This window comes from Condylostylus longicornis, unplaced genomic scaffold (genome assembly GCF_029603195.1).
Source record: "Condylostylus longicornis isolate FDR11 unplaced genomic scaffold, ASM2960319v2 ptg000080l, whole genome shotgun sequence".
Classification (NCBI taxonomy): Eukaryota; Metazoa; Arthropoda; class Insecta; order Diptera; family Dolichopodidae; genus Condylostylus; species Condylostylus longicornis.
Window position 1 is genome coordinate 651444 of NW_026578048.1, and position 19581 is coordinate 671024.

General features: G+C 24.6%; 1 protein-coding gene across 6 annotated transcripts in view; it reads right to left on the minus strand.

Annotated features, from left to right (window-relative positions):
- The window catches only part of LOC129613061 (protein doublesex), a 78440-nt gene that overhangs the window by 30677 nt on the left and 28182 nt on the right, over window positions 1-19581 (minus strand). For 5 of the 6 annotated variants that reach the window (XM_055526977.1, XM_055526973.1, XM_055526976.1 and 2 more), the window contains one exon: window positions 14196-14727. The exons of the other annotated variant lie outside the window; for it this stretch is intronic. In XM_055526977.1, the coding sequence (XP_055382952.1) occupies window positions 14684-14727 (44 nt within the window). In that variant the 3' untranslated portion in view covers window positions 14196-14683. Of the gene's footprint in view, window positions 1-14195; window positions 14728-19581 lie in introns of those variants that run through there. 6 annotated transcript variants of the gene reach the window in all.

Consider the following 19581-nt stretch of genomic DNA (forward strand, 5'->3'; position numbering starts at 1 on the left):
ACTGAATTAATTTGTGTTTTTTTTTTGTAATGAAAAACTGTAATGTTTATTTTATTTTAAAAATAAAAATAATAGAAAGTAAGGCATTTATAGATTTCTCATTTTTCTCATCTTACTGATCCCATTACTTGAAAAATTTAAAAATAAACAACCAACCATTTATTATCTCACGAAAAAAAACTAACGCTTCAAAATTTCAACGGCTTCATGAAAAAAACTATCGATTTAAAATTTCAACGGCGATGCCCAGCAACCATTTCATATAAAATTGAAATTTAGTTTCCAAAGGAAATTTATTCGAAATAGTTAATTTTATTTAACTCATATAAAAATTGCTTTATAAGGTTGAAATATTCCAGGAAAACAAATATTTATTTTCATCAAAGTCATATCGAATTAATTTCCTACAATCGACATTGATTCATTTCATTAATTCATTGACCAAAAAAATGTTCTGACATTTTTTCGCTGAACCCTGGCACGTTTGAAATTTTATCAATTTTTTTTTCCAAAACTGGCACGTAGGTTCGTTGGGTCTTGCCATCTAGGTTCTAGTACATACCTCACAATATTATTGACAGAACCTACATGGCTATACAATATATTATTGAAATCTTTCAAGATTCATTATTTTGTCTTTCAAGTATCTACTTATATCAAAACATGTTAATTTAAAACTTAAAAATAGTTAACTTTCTTTATTTTGAGTCTAATTATAAGTTTGAAAATAAAAAACATAATAGAAAATTATGGGTGTTTATAGAACCAGTTGCTATCTGCTCTTCTACTTTTAATAACTCTATTAGCAACTTTCTTGTTAATATCTAATGTAATGCATTTAACATTCTTAATTTTGTGCAAAAATATTTATATTTTCCTCCTTCTTTTTTTATTAAAATTATAAAATATTTTTTTAACTTGAAAATTTCAACCTAATAATTAATTATTTATTATTTAAATTTTTGTTTTCTTGTTCCCTTTAACTCCGCGCGGAAGGAAAATTAAAAGAATTTTCTTTTTTATTCCCTGCAATAAAAATATTGTGTTAAACAAGTTACTTGTATACGAGTATATGCAAATAATTACAATTTTTAAATTTTGTTAAACTATTAAAGTACTTATAACCTTTTAATAATTCTAAATTAGGGAGAATATTGCCATGTGTATAATTATATTGAAATTAAAAGTATAAAATTTTTTAAACTTTCAACATAAAATTATAAAATTAACTCTTATGCACTCTTGCCAACTATTTTATTCACTAATTTCTACTTACATGTCTGTAATGTGAAAAATATGTTTGCAGAATGTTAACGAAAAAAAAAAACAAACACAAAACAACATTATAAAAGAAGAGCACAAATTGCGACCATAATAAAATGACGTAGTAGAAAAATTTTCTATGACAGTAAAATGAGTGAACCAACAAACATTCAACCTACATAAACTGTATTCATTTATTAGAAAATTAAATGATAAAAATACAAAGTTAGAACACGCGTGAATTTTTAACTCTCATTTGGAATTATTTAAGTTTAACAAATTAATAGAAGATTTTTAAAAAAAAAACTTAAAAATTAAATGAGCGCGCCGAATCATAACATAATATTCTTATGCTTACAGTTTATTTATTATTGTAAATTGTAATATAAGTGATATTTTTTCATAAATGAGTGCGTTAATATATAAAAATTTTTAAAAAACGCTATTATTTAAAAATGCTTGTATTTTCACGCTACAATAATATTGATGTTTTATAAAAAACTTAGTAATGAGCAGTACTTGATAAATAATCATTTGATCTTAAATAATCATTGCAATTCTTCATACAATGTTTGATAACATAAGAAAGAAAAAAATTCATACATTTCGGGTTTCTGAATTTTAAGGTTCGATGAAGCTTTTTGAATTCGAAATATAGCATATGGTACCGAATAATTATCAATTACTTCTAAGTGCATTTTCTTTCGAAACTGCTTAATTATTTCGTTCAAGAAAAATTTCTCATTTAAAAAGAAAATTTATATAGTGCATACAAAAATTTTTAAAAAATATACAGGTGCAAAAAGGAGGCGTTCACAGTTACAAAACCACTTCCCGAATCAATAAAATTCGAACATCTATATTATGGACATTTTTTACTAAAATGAAATATGAAGTTAATTTTTATATAGTTAAAGCGTATAATTATAAAAAATTATACCTATATTTTTTTTGCCTTATATTTGTTCCTTTATGCTAAAACAAAATTATCTAGTAATTTTATTTATAAGTGCAACCACATGGAATGCAGATACCAGCTTTATGATATAAGAGTGGTATTATATTCGTGCTGAATTTAATATATGCAAAAAATTAGCAAATTATAGTCAAATACCTAATTCTTTAAACACAAATAAATTATTTGTAGCAGAATTTATTTACTATTGCCATTACAAATTTATAAAAACTTCACTTAGTGAAGCTATCTAAATAATAGAAGAGTATAACAAGAATATTATTAATTAGGATTTTGTGGTCATTCAAAACAGTCCTTCATATTATGTTGAACACATCCAAATTTTTCTTTTCTTTTTTGCTTTACTTCTTGCTTTTTATCATCTTTTTACCTTTAATATCAGTAAACTTAATTAACTTTTATAAAAATAAAAAACAACACTACTTGTATAACAAAAAAAAAAATTTTTTAAAAGAGAATTAATTACATAGGGAAAATAATTTATAAATAATTTTATGACTATAGACAAAGATGCATTGTTATTTTACCAATTTTAACTTAATAAAATGTTAAAAGCTATAATTTTATTCAGAAAAGCAGTTTAATTTAATCTAGTGAATGTTTTTCTAGAATAATATTCCGACGAATACAAAGTTGCAGCATTCTCACTTTTATTATCAAAGTTTTGTTTTTATATTTTGATCATATTTCATATTAAAAATGATTGACTACAGTTCTTTGAATAATTAAATCATAATATTTGTACATATTTAAGATTGAAGTAAGAAAATGTGAAGATTATATTTTACAATACTATTATAAAGGTATTGAAATCGAGAACATTCATGCAAAATTGTTCATCATCATCACACATATATTAAGAGTAACACACCCTAGTTTTCGCCTAGTGAACTCATATATTTTGTTTATGAAAGTTGATAATCCATACGAATCTGGAGTAATTAAGAAGTTATTTAAAAGAAATAATCTTCTTGGACAAAATTTAGACCATCTTTAAATTTGAACGTAGCTTCTTATACTTTTCACAGAAAACATTTAAGTATAACTATTGACAATTTTTCCATTTAAAAAGTATTACAGCTTATTGACTAGTGTTTGTATAACGAGTAATGACAAAGCGTATTGATAATTTTAAAAATAAATCTTAATAAAAAATTGCTTCGTTGTTATTAATCTTTTTCTTTGTAAAAGAAATGCTTTTTTTCAATAACTTCATATATATGGAAAAATTTTAAATGTCACCTTGTAAGAAAAAAAAATATAATTTTTATCAATTCAATAAATTGTTGTTGCACAAATGTACACTGTCTAAAGCTAAACATAATGTATTCGTTTGTTTTACTATTCATATACACATACTCAGTATTTTATCAAAATAATTAATTTAGAATTTATCTTGAACTTAAATTATATAAGTAAATGGTAAACTAATATGTGGCTAACTTTAGGAATAAATTTACGAATTGTTTATCAAAAAAAATTTTGGAACCATTTCCATATGGTATACGAATATCTTGTATACAAGCTTATTCCGTTTTATGAATTTGGGCTTTTTAATTGGCGGTCAACCTTTGGAATATTCGAAATTATGTTGAGTAAAGTTAAGAAGAATAAATTCAATTATAAAGTGTGTTATAAACGTATTTGGGAACTTAAAATATTATAAAGTGTGTTATAAACGTCTTCGGGAACTTAAAATATTCCACGAATAAGTTCATAAGAGTAAATAAAAAGTCGCTATTTCAATATTATCTTCACTCTTTATTCACATTTTTTTTTAATTTCGATTATATAAAAAAACTTAGATTTGACTTGCAAAATTTATTGCTCAGAAATAAAATTATTTTGTTTTTATATTTTTGTAACCTGTATTGTTTTGCAACTTCATATTTTTCTAACTTTCTATAATGTATTAAAGTGAAATTCCAAGTTTTACATTAATGAGAGCACATAATGAGTTCCGACTGCAAATTATTTTTTCCAAGCTGTAGTAAATAGCAGAAATTAGATAAGTAAATATAAATTATCAAATTGTTGTAAAAATTTAAGCTAAGTCTACAATATCCCTTTGTGAATTTAGGAAAATTAACCTTATGAAGGACAAAGCCGCTTTTAAAATGCGAGAAGTTAATTAAATCAATTAAAAATTTGATATACAGACAAAGGCCGTATGGACAAATCTGTAAATTTAACAGATTGTCATTGATGTTAAATTAAGCTGTTATTTGTAATCCTTGATCCAAATGCATTTAAAACAATTAATAACAAAATACTTAAATGTAGTCATACATGAACGGGAGAAAGGGTCTAGGAACATCATATTTTTAACAAGTAAACAATTTCTAGATGTGCGAGCAGAAGACTTTTCTTTCGAAGGTGTCAGTTCTATCAGTTCTAACTGACAACAACTTCGAAAGCAAAAGAAACAATTAAGTACAAATTCTCAAACACCAAGTGCAAACCTATCGAAAATCCTTATGATTTTACGATTTCTCAGAACCAGAAAGTAATCCTAAATTTAATATAAAAAAAATTTTCTATTTTCTCACGTATTAAAGAATTTTTTCTCTAATAAGTTCGCGTTTAGAGCAAAATTCGTTTTTACTTCCTTTTCATTTTATTTTTTGTTTCAAATAACATCACCACGCATAAATCATTTTTAAATGTCAAAAATAGGCGGGAAAACATTCTTAAGGTGAACTCGTTAATATATTATTTTCTTAAGCACTTACATCAACTTGACTTCTTCCGCCAACAATTCAATAGCAACTAAAACAACATGAAATTAATTTAAAAATTTATAAATCTTTTATTCTTCTTTTTTATTTTTATGTTTTTTCACATGTTAATTAAATCAAGTTACTAATTCTTAAAGCCAATAAGATTAAGAGATAAATTGTTTTTTTTTCGTTTCTACATAATTCCATTCCCATTCATATAAAAATTCTTTTTATCAAATGAAATTTAATTTTTCGCAAGTTTACGTTACTTTCATTCACACTTTTGGAAGTCGTTTTTTTCCTTTTTATGATTTTCAAAGAATAATTATCATGATTTTTGATTATACTAAATGTAAAGGCGTGACAATAATGAATCACAATTAAGACAAATTTGATTAAAATTTAAGATTCTGGCAGGCATTACAAGAATTGAAGAAAAAAGTGAATATTATCGTTTAAATGAGGTCAAAATAAAGAACAAGTTGCAGTTCATGACGACATTTTGACAGCGGTTAAAATATCAACTTTTGTTGAACAGATGTTAGATCCTTATTCCACTTTTGATTTTTTAAGACATGGGGCGCCACACGAAATCTACAGTTAGCCAACCGACATGTCTTCCAACAACATTTGTAAAGGTTTGTAAGCCTCGCTAAAGATTGTTGTATGATGACTATTTTCGAAAATTTTGCAAGTATCTGAAAACCTTTTTGGGGACTAAGGCTTCCCAAAACCTGTGTTAAAAAGTGCCCTGAACAAAAGTTATAATACACTTCCACAAATTTTCGATGTCTTTCTTTCGAGTCTAAAAATGTTCCCGAACAAAATTTGCCGAACACTTTATAAAAGCGGGTAAAAAAATTAATTTTGGTTTTCGTTAAAATTTATAACTTATATTTTAAGCGATAAACGTTCGATTTGCAAAAAAATTTGCCGGCGGACATCTTTGGCAAATTTCAAGTCTCCATGTCTTTGCATTTTCAAATAAGCGCTACTACAAGACATGGACAGACGGATAAAGGCAGCTAAATCAATTTATATATGTATATCCGATTCTAGCAAGAATTTATACACTTTAAGGGATCGAAATATTTCCCTCTTGATATTACATACGTCGCGACAAATTATATACATATCTACCAAATAATTTTTTTTTTAATTTTTCGAAAAAAAAAAACGAAGAATATAAATTTTCGTTTAGTTCATTCCTTTTAGCATATTTTTTTACTTTTTTATCGTGTTTTAAAATAAAATACGATATTTTAAAAAAAAATGCGATATTTTAAAATAAAATACGATAAAACATTAAAATTTATATTTTTTAATTAAAGACGAACTTATAATGAAAATGATCTCTAATGTTGTTTTGGAAGCTCACAACCTATGATATATATGACGCTGTAGCGAATTACCGTTAGTAAACTAATTGAGCACCCAAACATTTCTTTTTTCTAAATTATTTGTTATTCCTGTTTTATTTTTTTCCGGACAAATTAGATGGAGAACACTTGTACAAATAGAAAAAGAAATTGTTTTTGACATTATAATAAATCTTTTATGGTTGATTTATTTAGGAATGATAGAATCTATTACAAATGGTATATTTAATAAAAACGTCATAATTTATTTAAATCAAAATCATTTCTTTTAAAGTTATCTGCATATTTCAAATATTTTACTGCTTTAGTAACACATAAAAAATTAAATGTGGTCAGTATACGACCGGAATCCGCCGTTTGTATTTTCTCAATGATTTTTAAAAATTTATAATTATAATAAATTAGAATTTCAAAACTATTAGAAAACTATTAGAAGAGATTCCTTTTAAGGTGTATTAAACGTAAAAAAATACGTAATAGTATGTGTAGTTTCGACCCAGTATTACACTCAAAAGCTAATCATTTCATTACGAAACGAATAACATAATATAATTTAATTGAAGGCAAATTCAGTTTAGGTAATGATTTCCATCAATATACCAACTGCTAGCAATAGAAACATCCGCACATGCTAAAATTCGTTGTTTAAACATCCGCACATGCTAAATTTGGTACGAAAACAATACCTTCCAGTATGTAATTCAATCAGTAAAAATGTAAATCAGGAATAATAAATTAACATTTTTCTGAATAAACTAAAGTTTTGAGTGTACATACTTAGTTTAAAAGTAAATTTCGATTATATTAAATTGTTATAAAATATTCATGCCTATATAGCTTGTAAAAATGCCTTCTAATATGCAAGTAATTTAAAACTGAAATTGATTTTATCTCTTCACTTACATAAGTAGCATTAAAAAATGGTTAATGATCAACTATTAGATGCAAAATTAGAAACTATTTGAAAGGATTTTTAATAAATTCTGTGAAAGATCAATGAAATTTTCAGAAAAAGAAAGAGTAACTATTTCAATATGGAGAAATAACAGAAATGCAACGTGAAAAAGAAATGTCGTATTTACGCTAGCAAGAATTACTCTTAACGAATTAAAAATTGAAGGATATTTCTGTCACTCTCTTTGAATTCTAGACTAAAAGAGTATGAATAAAAAACGACAAGCAGTATTCGGTTTAAAAATATTTTACTTGCAGGATATCACTTTAAATCATCTGGGGACTATCATTAAGGGTAGCGTAGCTACTGACCCACAACTCTAATTAAGTTTACATACTGTCGAAGAATATAAAAATATTTACCCAACCTATGCCAAGATTTTATACTCAACTGTTTATTTACCGGGAATTTGTTCCGACTTTACCGAAATTACATATAATGTATAACAGTTACAGTTGCATTTATAATAGAAAATATTTATAAATTTTATCAGTAATATTAAAATTTCAAATATTGAAAAAAAAACTTACAATTTATTTAAAATTTTAATCATTATTAATAATATTTAGTGTAATAAAGTGGTAATAAAAATGTAATAATGAGAAAATAATATGTGGTAGGTATGTTGTTATAAAAACAAGAAAAAATATAGCAAAAAAAAATATAGCCTGATTATTACGCCTTCCTTGTATACAAATATACAAACTTGTAAGTAAAACTTGTACAATTTCACACGTATACGTGTGTCCGTCAAAGAACTGTTCCTCATAAAATAGAAAATTATTAATTAATGTACAATCTGCCTTAATACAAGAGTACAACTTTTCACAGATGAGCTGGATTTGAAATGTTCACATTTTTTTTTTGTAATCAAGTTTGAATTTCTCATTCTTTTTCTTGTTTTTAATAATGAATTGAATGTTGTATTTGATCTAGAAAATCAGTCTAAACTTGTTGAAAAACTAGTTTATAATAAAAACATACTAAATAGATACCCACTTATTATACAGAAGTTAAAAATTTTTTTAAAAATATTTTCTATATTTCAAAGATGAAATTCAAACCACGTGAATTTAATGCCAATCTTTTAGTGGGTTTTTGTTGTTGCAAAAAGAAAAATTGTTAAAGAAATGTTTTACCATTTTTAATGATCATTTTATACAAAGTATTTGAAACTCAATGCTTGCATATTGCGTATTCCTTTGAAATATTATGAACAGACGGAAAAGAGACATTTCTGTTAAATAATATAAAAAAATCAAGTGCCTTAATACTTTGCAAAATAATTTTATTATAACGACAATTTTCTTTATCGAAAATATTAGTATTTAATTAAAATAGATTATTAGTTTTAGAAAATCTTAAAATAAAAAAAATATTTAATATGTATAGCTAATAATTATTAGTATATATAATTAAATAAAGTGGTTTTATATTAATAATTGGCAAAATTATAAAGTAAATGATACGTGAGAAAAAATAAACTTCTTACACACGCTGCAATCTATTGTATTATGTACAAATGTACATGTACATATCTGCACTAAAACATATTCTTAAAGAATTCTGAGAGTGGTCATAAAATAGATTAATAGTGAATATATTAAAATTCTATAAATTAGGTGCATTTTGGTAGATGGCGTATTTGAAGGCGGCAAAGTTCTGATACGTACGAAAACCAATTTCATTACAATTTTGATATACTACATTCTGATAATCCTGAGAGATTTATCTTGATTAATTTCTAATTTCGAAATATGATCCTTACGTAAGATTTATGTTGAATATGCCAATATAGTACATTTTATTTTTGGTGCATTTAAATTTTCGACGAAGAAAAGAAAATTTTTCAATTAAAACAATTTGCATAATATATGCGAGGGTTTGCGTTTCAAAATATGTATAAGTTTCGGGAATAGGATCACAGTTTGATACAGAAAAATAGATTACTAGATGTATAAAAATTGAGATTTTACAGAAATTACAAAGTTTTTACTAAAACATTTTACCTTTATTTATAGAATTTGCGGAAGAAAACAAAATTACCCGCTGGAGTGTAATTTTTATTACAAACAAGCCACTCAATATTAATGCAAATTCATCAATTTTTGTTATTCGTCACTTTATGTTCATTTTATATTCAATAAATATTATTATGTAATTACAATTAAATATATATGTACAACAATTTTATGAAAATTACGTCCGCACACTTAAAAAGTTTTGTAATTTTAGAAAAAAACAGGTGTAATTCAGTCATTGATGGCTATAAGAAAATAAAATCAAAAAACCAAAGAAGTGATGTCTTTTTGCATTTTTGGTTGGAGGTTCTTGTTATTATCTGTAAGTAGATATGTTGATTTGTTCAAAATTGCAATTATAATTTTAGGTAACACTTTTCAGGTTTTTTTTTTTATAAAAATTTCCAAAAAACTCGCTGTTTTTTATTAATAATAATTTATTTAATTATTTTTAATGGATTGCTGATTTCTTTTTTTTTTGTTTACTGCATTTAAAGACAATTATTAACACAAGAACAAGAGAACACAGTTAAAAAAATTTAATGTTATACTAAGTATAATAAAATAACTTATTTTAGTTTAAATTAATTTATTTTTTTTTTTCATAATTCATTCAACAATATTCTTAGCAGTTGGTTCTTAGCAGTTTGCGAAGGCATAAAAAATCATTATGGCAAAAAAACAATAAATTGTAAAAACGTAAATAGGTTTTTAAATTTGGTTGGCAAAATCCCGAAATCGACATTGTTTTAAAATTCAAAAAAATGCTCTGGCTTTCAGGACGCAGAAATGGTTCGGCCGGTTTTTTTTTCCATTATTGACGTCCAAATGCTTTTGAAATATCTCAGGCGGTATTTGGTTAGGAGGCAATTTTTATATATTATAGGTGCATTTTATTTGAGGATTGAGAGATGTTCGTTTACTCTTCGTAAAACTACAATGTAATTTAATGTTTATGTTTTCAAAATCAACATTGGTTTTAAGTACCAAAATTTTTCTTCTACCTCTTCATGTTTTAAATTACAAAATTGAACAAACACGTCATATTATGCCTATTTTTAAAAGTATAATAGATGCAACTTTAAAAATTTTAATCAACGTTTTCAAATACAAGTATTTTATTTGCCTACAGTTCAATATCGTAATATATTGATTGCAATTGTGTGTATTTAAAAATGCGTTTATGTATAAAAGTGTGACATAAATTAAAAAAATTTAGTGTAAACATGGATAACCACTTAGTAAAGTGTTTTTCTCTAACTTTATTGTTTATTCAAATATAATTTTATTTTTTATTTACAAATCAAAGTTTACAAATTTTACCCATAAATTTTCTAAATAAATTAACACTTCAGATGTCTTTGATTGAAGGAAAGTTTTCATTATGTTTTAAAATTTTTGTTGTTCACATAAGTTATCAAGATTTTTAATAAAATTTTTATTAATATTTTAATTTTAAAAGAAACCAACATTCAAAATTTATTTTGTAAGTTTAGTTTTACGATTTCTTCTATATATTATATACGTTTGATAACAAGGCGGGCTACTATAATTGTTATTGGATCAATCCGAATAACGGGTTAAAGATAAGGTTACATGTAATCCTGAAAATTTTAATGGAATGGTTTGAAAAAATAACTGCTTGTATAAAATTTGGCAATCATACGCTCAAATTCATATTCTAGAATTTTTATTGTAATGGCTTTTTTAATCGACTCAATTTTGATTAATTTTATTCTCTTCGAAAAAGTGACCGAACATTGACGTCGAGAAATTGCTTAACTGTAATAACCATATACCCAAAATTATTTTTAAATATTAATGAAGTACTTTAATACTTTAATAAATAAGAAATTTCGAGTCATATTTAATTTTTCGTGTTATTTTCGAGAATTTCAAGTGGCAATCGTTAAAAACACACTATATATAATGATGTTTCATCAAAATAAATGGAGGGTTTTAATTAAAATATTATTTCCAAAATATAAACAAATTAGCACTTTTATACTTTTTGTTTCTTATTTCTTAAAGAATTTTTTTAAAAAATAATTTCTACAATAAAACTATAATTTTATTTTTCCTGAAGGAAGTCTCTTTCATCCACTTTTCAAGTTAAAACCAAAAAAAGTACTTTTGACAAATTTTCTCTTAAACTATACACACAACTTCGCTGAATATAAATTTAGTTGTTAGAGTAATTTTTAATACGCTATTATTAAATATAATTACGTTTACATTATATTTATGTATGTTTGTATGTATACGTATTTGAATCGATTTAATATTTCCAAAAAAAAAAAATGTAAAAGAATGAACTTTGAATACAACATGAACCGTTTAATTTAAAATAAACGAAAAAATTTACATAATTTACAACTAACTATATATACGTGTGTATGTACATTCAATTACTTATGGATATGCAATACATTCAGTCATGATCAACGTGTACCAGCTTATCAAGAATGCAAAATTCTTTTTACAATGTAATGTGATCTTTTTTTTTTGTTTTGAAAATGGGTGGCTATTTAAAAGCAATCTGCTATAAATCCATAATATTAATAATTTTAGTTCAATGTTTCTGTGTATAATATGACTGAATAAAATATAATATGTAAATTTTTTTTTTCGAATATTTCAAGAGCATCATGTCCAAATGAATATGTAGGTACACCATTTAATTTCAATAAAATTTACGAGAATTTAATTAAAATTCATCTAAACAGCGGAAAGGATAAAAAAAAAAATAAGCATATATATATATATAGATTGTGGCATACAAAATATATGTATTGTGTAATAATAGCCACCATAATAAGTCAACATTCGTTAAAATTTCATCATAATAAAATTATAATGATATGAGCTTGTCGTTAATAATTAGTATCGGGTTTGATGAGTTTATAACCAAGAATGTATCTCGAACATTTATTTGTATACTCATTATAATTTATGAAATATACATGTATGTAAGTAAGTGTATACTTTATTTTCAATACATAAGAAAATATTTATAAAACTTGATATTCATAATAGAAATTGAAAAGAACTTATTGAATAATCGAACGGGTGTGCACTTAGAAGCTCATATTAACAGTAACATTTTATACAACAGCAACACTTTTTTTAAATCATTTGGAATCAACCAAAATGTTAGTTGTTGCCTTGAACGTAATAAAGGAAACAGTTTTGTTGAGAAGAGCATTAAAAAAAGATGCGAAGGTACTCCGGCGGAGCGCACGAAGCATTATTTACCATTTACAATTACTCAAATGTAAAAGCTAATATTATACAAATACAAATTAAATTTTCTACTACTTTGACAAGAATCCGTAAATTTTGCAGAAATCTTGTGGATTCGTAACATACCCTATTTTAGTATATACATTTCAAAGTTATAAAATTTGATTAATGTTTTTGTTGTTCTCTAATATTGTAGTATTTATACTCTCTTTGAAGTTATCGCACTACAATACTCCTCATCTTCTCCTAATTCATTTCATTTCATTTCTAAAAAGAGAAAATTCGTTTCTTGAGCCTATATGCATAAAATTCGTTTTGTAAGTCTGTTGTGAACAATTCATTAAATTGATTCAAATAGTCCATTATTCAAAATATCAAATTAAATTTTAAATAATATTAAGATTAATTTTAAGATTTATAATTTAAATACCAAAACGAATGCACTACATTTGTGTTATGTCAGAGCAGTCTTGTTGCTGTTTTCATTATCATTTATGCAATTATGTACAGTGTTATAATTGTTTTTAACCATCCAGAAAAAGAGGTATGAATATGATGAACGTCTTTTTTTCTCTGCAATGTGAATTCAAACTCTGAATGCATCGCATACTTTAAAAAAAAAAAAGAAAACCCAGGCTGTACGGGTGGAATATTAATAACAGATGAAAATTTATTTTTATATTATTGTTTTTCTTGATGACTTTTTTTTTAACTCTCTACTTTTCTCTCTCTTCTATATACTGTTTTGTTAATATTTTCTTACTTTTACTTGTACTTTGTGTTTTTGTAATTTTTCTTTGGTTTGTTTTAATCTTCGTAACAAGCAACAGGAAAATGTTGTCTACATGATTTAATATCTGAAAATGTTGTATTTCCAAGCGATAAGACACAAAAAATAATCAAAAGTTATAAATAGTTAAGGTCTTTTTTTTTTGCCAGTTCACTTGTATATGAACGTAAAATTATACTTACAGACAAGTGAAGTAGGTATCATATAGTATATGAAGAAGATATAGTAGTAGTTGTATACTGTTACTGACTTATAGTGTTTTATATTTACTACGTACACACTATAAACTTAGAGTATTTTTTATTGGTTTGCTACTACCGTAAATGCTTCTCTCTTGTTATTATTTTAAATTGCTATAATTGTTATTTTTAGTGATTCTTTATTTTGTGGTAAATTTCGTATTATGCTTTTATACCTTTGCTTTTTCGATATAATCAACGAAATATATTATTATACTAAATATGTATAATGTATGTGTAGGTACTAAGAAATTGCTATAGTAATATTTAAATTGGCTGTTTTTTTTTTTTTTTTGAATAATGAAACAAGTAGCAATATAAAAACAAAAACGAATTCATCTGAAATAATTTATGTGATATGTGATTTAAGAAGAAGAAAAAATCACATTATTATTAAATGAAAGTAAACACTTAAGCAGAGCTGCAATTGAATTTAAATTAATTCTGAAATTTTAAATAGCTGAACTATAGAGATTTCAGAAAAGAAATATATTTTAATTAATTATCGATTATATATGGCTACGGTTAGTTTTTGTAGCATATTAAGAATCAATTTATGGTTTGTGTTGTCATGCACAGCTAATATAATGTCATTTTAGTCACTTGTTGTAGCATTTTTTGCCTTATAACCTAAAACAATCTCCAACCACGAGCAATTATTTTCAGAAATATTTTGTCTGACAAACCATTTTTAAGATCAAGAGTATTTCAAATAAAATTTTTGTATTTTATTTAATGAAAATGGGTTAAATTTCTATATCTGTTCATTTAAGTTGCACGACAAAGCTATATTTAGCTAATTGGGAATATACATGGGCTTATAAAATACAAAGGTTTTCAAAAATTACATAAAATTTTTCTCTTGGAAATCTTCTTCGTATCTTTATTGTGCTTATCACCAAAAATAATGGAAGATAATTTTCGTTCTTCATCATAGGTCATGAGGTAATCAAGGATGAATCAATTTATGGGTAAAATCTAGGCTTATATGCTAACAATAATATTTGATTTAAACACATAATTTTCCCACTATAAGAAAATTTAAAGGAATTTCAAATAATAAATTAATTTATAATATAAAACTTACGACTATATCATTAGTATAATGTTGCCATCTTAATAAAATTATTTAAGAACATACCTGAAAAAGAGAATAAAATTAAGTGATTATTAATAAATTATTAAATAATTATTGAAAATTGCATATAAAATTTTAATTTTTTTACATAATTATATAAGAATAAAAGAATTTGCTTTTTCTTCATTTTAGTCACTAATTAATATGGAATTATTATAGATTGGGCGTTTTAATGAACGTTGAATTAAAAAAATCAACAACAAACTGTTTTTGTAGTCCTTATGTACAGGGTTGCAATTCTTAAAAAAAAAAATGATAAATCAAATTGAAAAACAAAACTGTGTTATCAAATCGTAAAACAAGAATAAAATTTAAAAATCTATGAATATAAAATCAGGAATAATAGGCGATCACAAGCCATGGTTAGCGAACCCCTTGAAAAATTTAAGTCTAAATCCTGTATTTCATATAAAATGGTCTAATTAAATTCTTTTAAGACTTTAACTTTGCATTAATTTTGAAATCTTATTCTTAGAGTATTAATTTTCGAAAAATTTTATTAAAAAAGTCTAGAACTATACTGCCATTTAATTTAATTAAAGCATAACGGTATATTTTTAGGTAAAAGTGGGATTATTTTTTGTAAAGATAAAGATTATGTACGATGTTAAAGAAATTGGCGGCCGAAAGTTTTCTCTGATTGAACAAATTATATTTCAAAAATAAACGAGAGACTAGTTTAAGATAACGGTTAATTTTAAGAATCAATTAAGCAGTCTTAAATATGCTTATAATGTTTTATGATGGAACAGATGTAAATCTTAATCTTTCAGGCGTTTACAAATTATGGTCTGTAATTTTACAAATCATGTCAATTAAAGGAGATACAAAAAAATCTGTACAAATAGTTTTCAGAATTCCTTTAAACGACCCTGTACAATCTTTCTTTACTTTGTTCATATTACTACTGTTCCGATTCATTATCAACGTTTAAGTATACAATTTCCCTAAATAGTATCTAAAATAAATTTACGCCAAATTTTAATTGTATATAATGTTGCAATTAGTTTATAGAAGAGACATAAGAATTTTTTTTTTGTTCATTTTTTATTGTTTTTTAAAATTTTTGCTTTTTAAACTGTATCATTCTTTTAGAGCCGCTTAGATTTAATAGTTACCATTTATATTGTAATAAATTATGGTGAAAAATTCGTTAAAAAAAAAAATTCGCTATTCGCCCTATCGCTTTTATTTCGATTTTCTTTATAATCAATTTGCCTTAATGTACATTTCGCTTTCTTGTTTTTTTTTGTTTTTTAGAAACAAGTTAACGACAATAAGAGTTTTTGAACCCGTGATGTGAATGACAAAACAATGTAAGTAAATAAAAAAAAAATTAAAACAATCAATACATGTGCTTTGCCTATATAGATATGTTTAAGTGACTATACTGTCTGTGTTGAATATACCTACATTATATTAAGTATATGAATATGATAATCTATATCTAAATGTTCCGTAGTTGCTTATACATATAATATGTAATGTTCATTACATTTATATACGCATAGGAGAACAAATTTTAGATTGCATAATAAATTTATCAGTCGATCTGTAATATAACAATTTTATTATTCTTTGATCATTTATTTTCATAAAACATATTTAATTAAACATACAACTTAATCTGAACTTGAAACTTTAGAATCTAGACTGGAAAATAAAAGATAATTATTAACTTTGCACTGCTTAAACCGAATTCTCTGCTTAAAAACGAAATCCCCATACATACTATGGTAATAATATTTTCGTTCAAAATGGTTAATTATTTCGAAATTTTGTTTAACTGGATTAATCCGTGTGTTATAAGTGAAAGGTGCCGTTTGTTATAAGCAAAAACTGCTAATATGTACTCGAGACATCTATTGTTAAAATTCAGCAAATTAAATATTAATTTTTTTTTTCTAATTTTCTTAATACGGTAGTAGACTCTATTTATTATTTAGAATAACAAAAAACTTTATAATTTTCATTTTTCACAATAAACGTTCTTAAATCATTTTGAACTTGTTACCCTATAGTTTAAATCCAAATTACTTGTTCCGCGTATTTTTCATGTGTTCATTTTTTTTGTTCTTATTGTATTTTAAATCCTATTATGAAATTTAAAGTATAACAATTATTTTGAACTTTAAATGTTTGGCCTCTTTCTCTAAAAAGTTTATGAAGAATTTTTGTAAAAACTAGTCTGTACCCACAAATATAGTAAAAATAATAACCATTTCAACTGAATGCATTGATATTTTTCCTTTAAGAAACTTTCACAATATATTGTGTTTCCTTCGGAATGATTTATATTTTCTTTTTGAACTGTACATATATGTATACATATATTTATGTAATATGTAGATCAAGTCCTATTCTAAAAGATCAAAAGTTCAAAATATACAATTATATTTTGTTGTAAATGTAACCGTATTTACACAAATCATATATTAAATCATATGTATATCACACCTTGTGTAAACAATTTAAAAGAACACAAAATAGGTGAGATGTGATTACGTTTAAATAATTTTATTCATATGACACCAAAAGAGGTTTGGCGAATTTGGCGAATTAGCAAAAATTTAAAACATGATTATTTTTCTTTTTTAATTTTAAACATTTTTGAGTAGATTTTTAATTTGAAGTGAACAAATCGATAAAATACAAAATTTTATTTTTCGTTAGAAATAGTAGTTTAATTTCTCTCCCTGCTAGAAAGTGGGACAATAAAATACATTGTGACACACGGGTGACACGCTTTGCTTATAATAATTACAATTGCATCGTAATTCTGCTCGCTGGCGAGCACTGGAAAATAGAAATTAAATTTAGCAATTTGACAGATGAAAAAAATTTAGTAATATGTAGAGGGCGATAAATTTTCGAATATATCTTGACAAGTGTTACAGACATATGAGAAAATAACTCTTTCGTGTTGACTTTGTTTTAGATATCATCAATCCAACTCCATTCGTAAATTATTAATAATTAAAGATTTACGATTTTATAGAAAAAATGAATTCCTCCTAAATCGTTACTTTAAGATGTTATAGCCCATGGCGGAACAAAAAATTTGTTCGTTTCTGGCCTTTTTCGCGATATACATATACTCTCTCAAAAAGAAAGACATCTATTCAAGACAAAATTTTATAAAACTTTTGCAAAATCAACACCTAAAATTTTATTCGAACTTTAAATATAGATTCTAAAATATAAGAATACTTTTGTGATAGATGACAAACCTAAATTCAGTTCAAACCGGTGATAATGATTGCATTGTTCACCTTGTATTAAAAAAAAAGAAATAAAAATATTTATTAAATAATCTATGTTACATAACTTTTTCTTGTAAGCTACAAATAGACACTTGTATTCTACTTTGTTGACAAAAGTATTTTAGAAAATGTAGATTATGAAAAAAACTTTATGATAAAGCAAAATAAAATTTATTTTAGAGCAATAGATAACATTTAATGCATTAATCTTACTTTTAATTTATTTTTCAATTTGATAAGAAAATAATTAACTAAATAAGTGAACTCTTATATATACCTATAGAAGACGTATACTCAATGAAAAAGTTCATTTTCATGCATAGAGCCTCGATATAAAAAATAAAGTAAAAAAATGTTGATTGAATGCCAAGGAATATTGGATTCAATCATAAGTAGAAAAAAAAATTCAATATAAAATGAAATTTAAAATACAAGGTTTCTGCAATGCCGTCAAAAAATGCTCAATAATCTTTGAATGCTCACCAGTTATTGTTATGATAAAACATAATTCGATGCTTTTAATAATAAAATTCACGTTTGAATTTCAGGAGGCTCAATATGTTTGTGCAATAGTAAATTTCATTTCTATAAAAAATTTGTAGAATTAAAACTGTGATATTGCATTTGTTTAAGCACACTTCTTTGAGAGTTAATGCAGTAATAAGTTTCGATCAGTTAAATATTAATCTAATCTAAAATTTTCTTACATACTTGAATTGGTATATTTTGTCATATTTGTGAAAATACGAGCAATTTACCAAAAAAACTGAAAAAAAAATGAAAAAAAAAAATATTCTGACAGTTACGAAAATCAAAAATGACAATTGAAAACAACAAAAATTTCATAAATTCAATTATATAAATTTAATTATATGTTTAGTAACAATTTTGCAGTGTTTGATTTTAGCCATGTTAAATTTTCGATATCACCCATTATGAATTTTCATTGGCATTCAGAAATACCCACATACTAAGATTGTATGTTTATTGAAAAAAACTTATACATTGTATGCAAATTATTTTCATAATGAGAGAAAATTTTGGGTCAATATTTGATAATTAAAATTATACCGCCTCACATTTGATAAGACAACCGCACTGGAAGAATATCAAATATTTCTATTTGCTCTATTTGTTATCATTTAAACTTAATTACGCTTTGATTTATTTTTCAAGTGGTATACATATTTTAAATTATAATTAATATAAATTTTATTTGATAAATTTAATTCACCTTCATTGTGTAGTGTTAAGTTGCATTTCTTGGCCTATTTTCATTATAATTGAAATAAATTTTTATCATTTTGTTTATCATATTATATCATAGAAACATCCTTGCGTTTCTGCTAACAATTAATCATACGCAAAATTTTTATTCACAAGGTGTTAAACTTTTAATTAAAAAAATTGTTACCGTATCTTGCGAGTTAAATCTATAATTTCATTTAAATTTTATCAGTCATCTTCTTCTTGATATGTAATTATACTGTAATAATACAATCCCACTATAAAAGAATGTATATATGTATATAGAAAAATTTCAATGATTATAAGTAAAGTTTTTCATGTAAAAAATAAATTAAGGGACCATTTC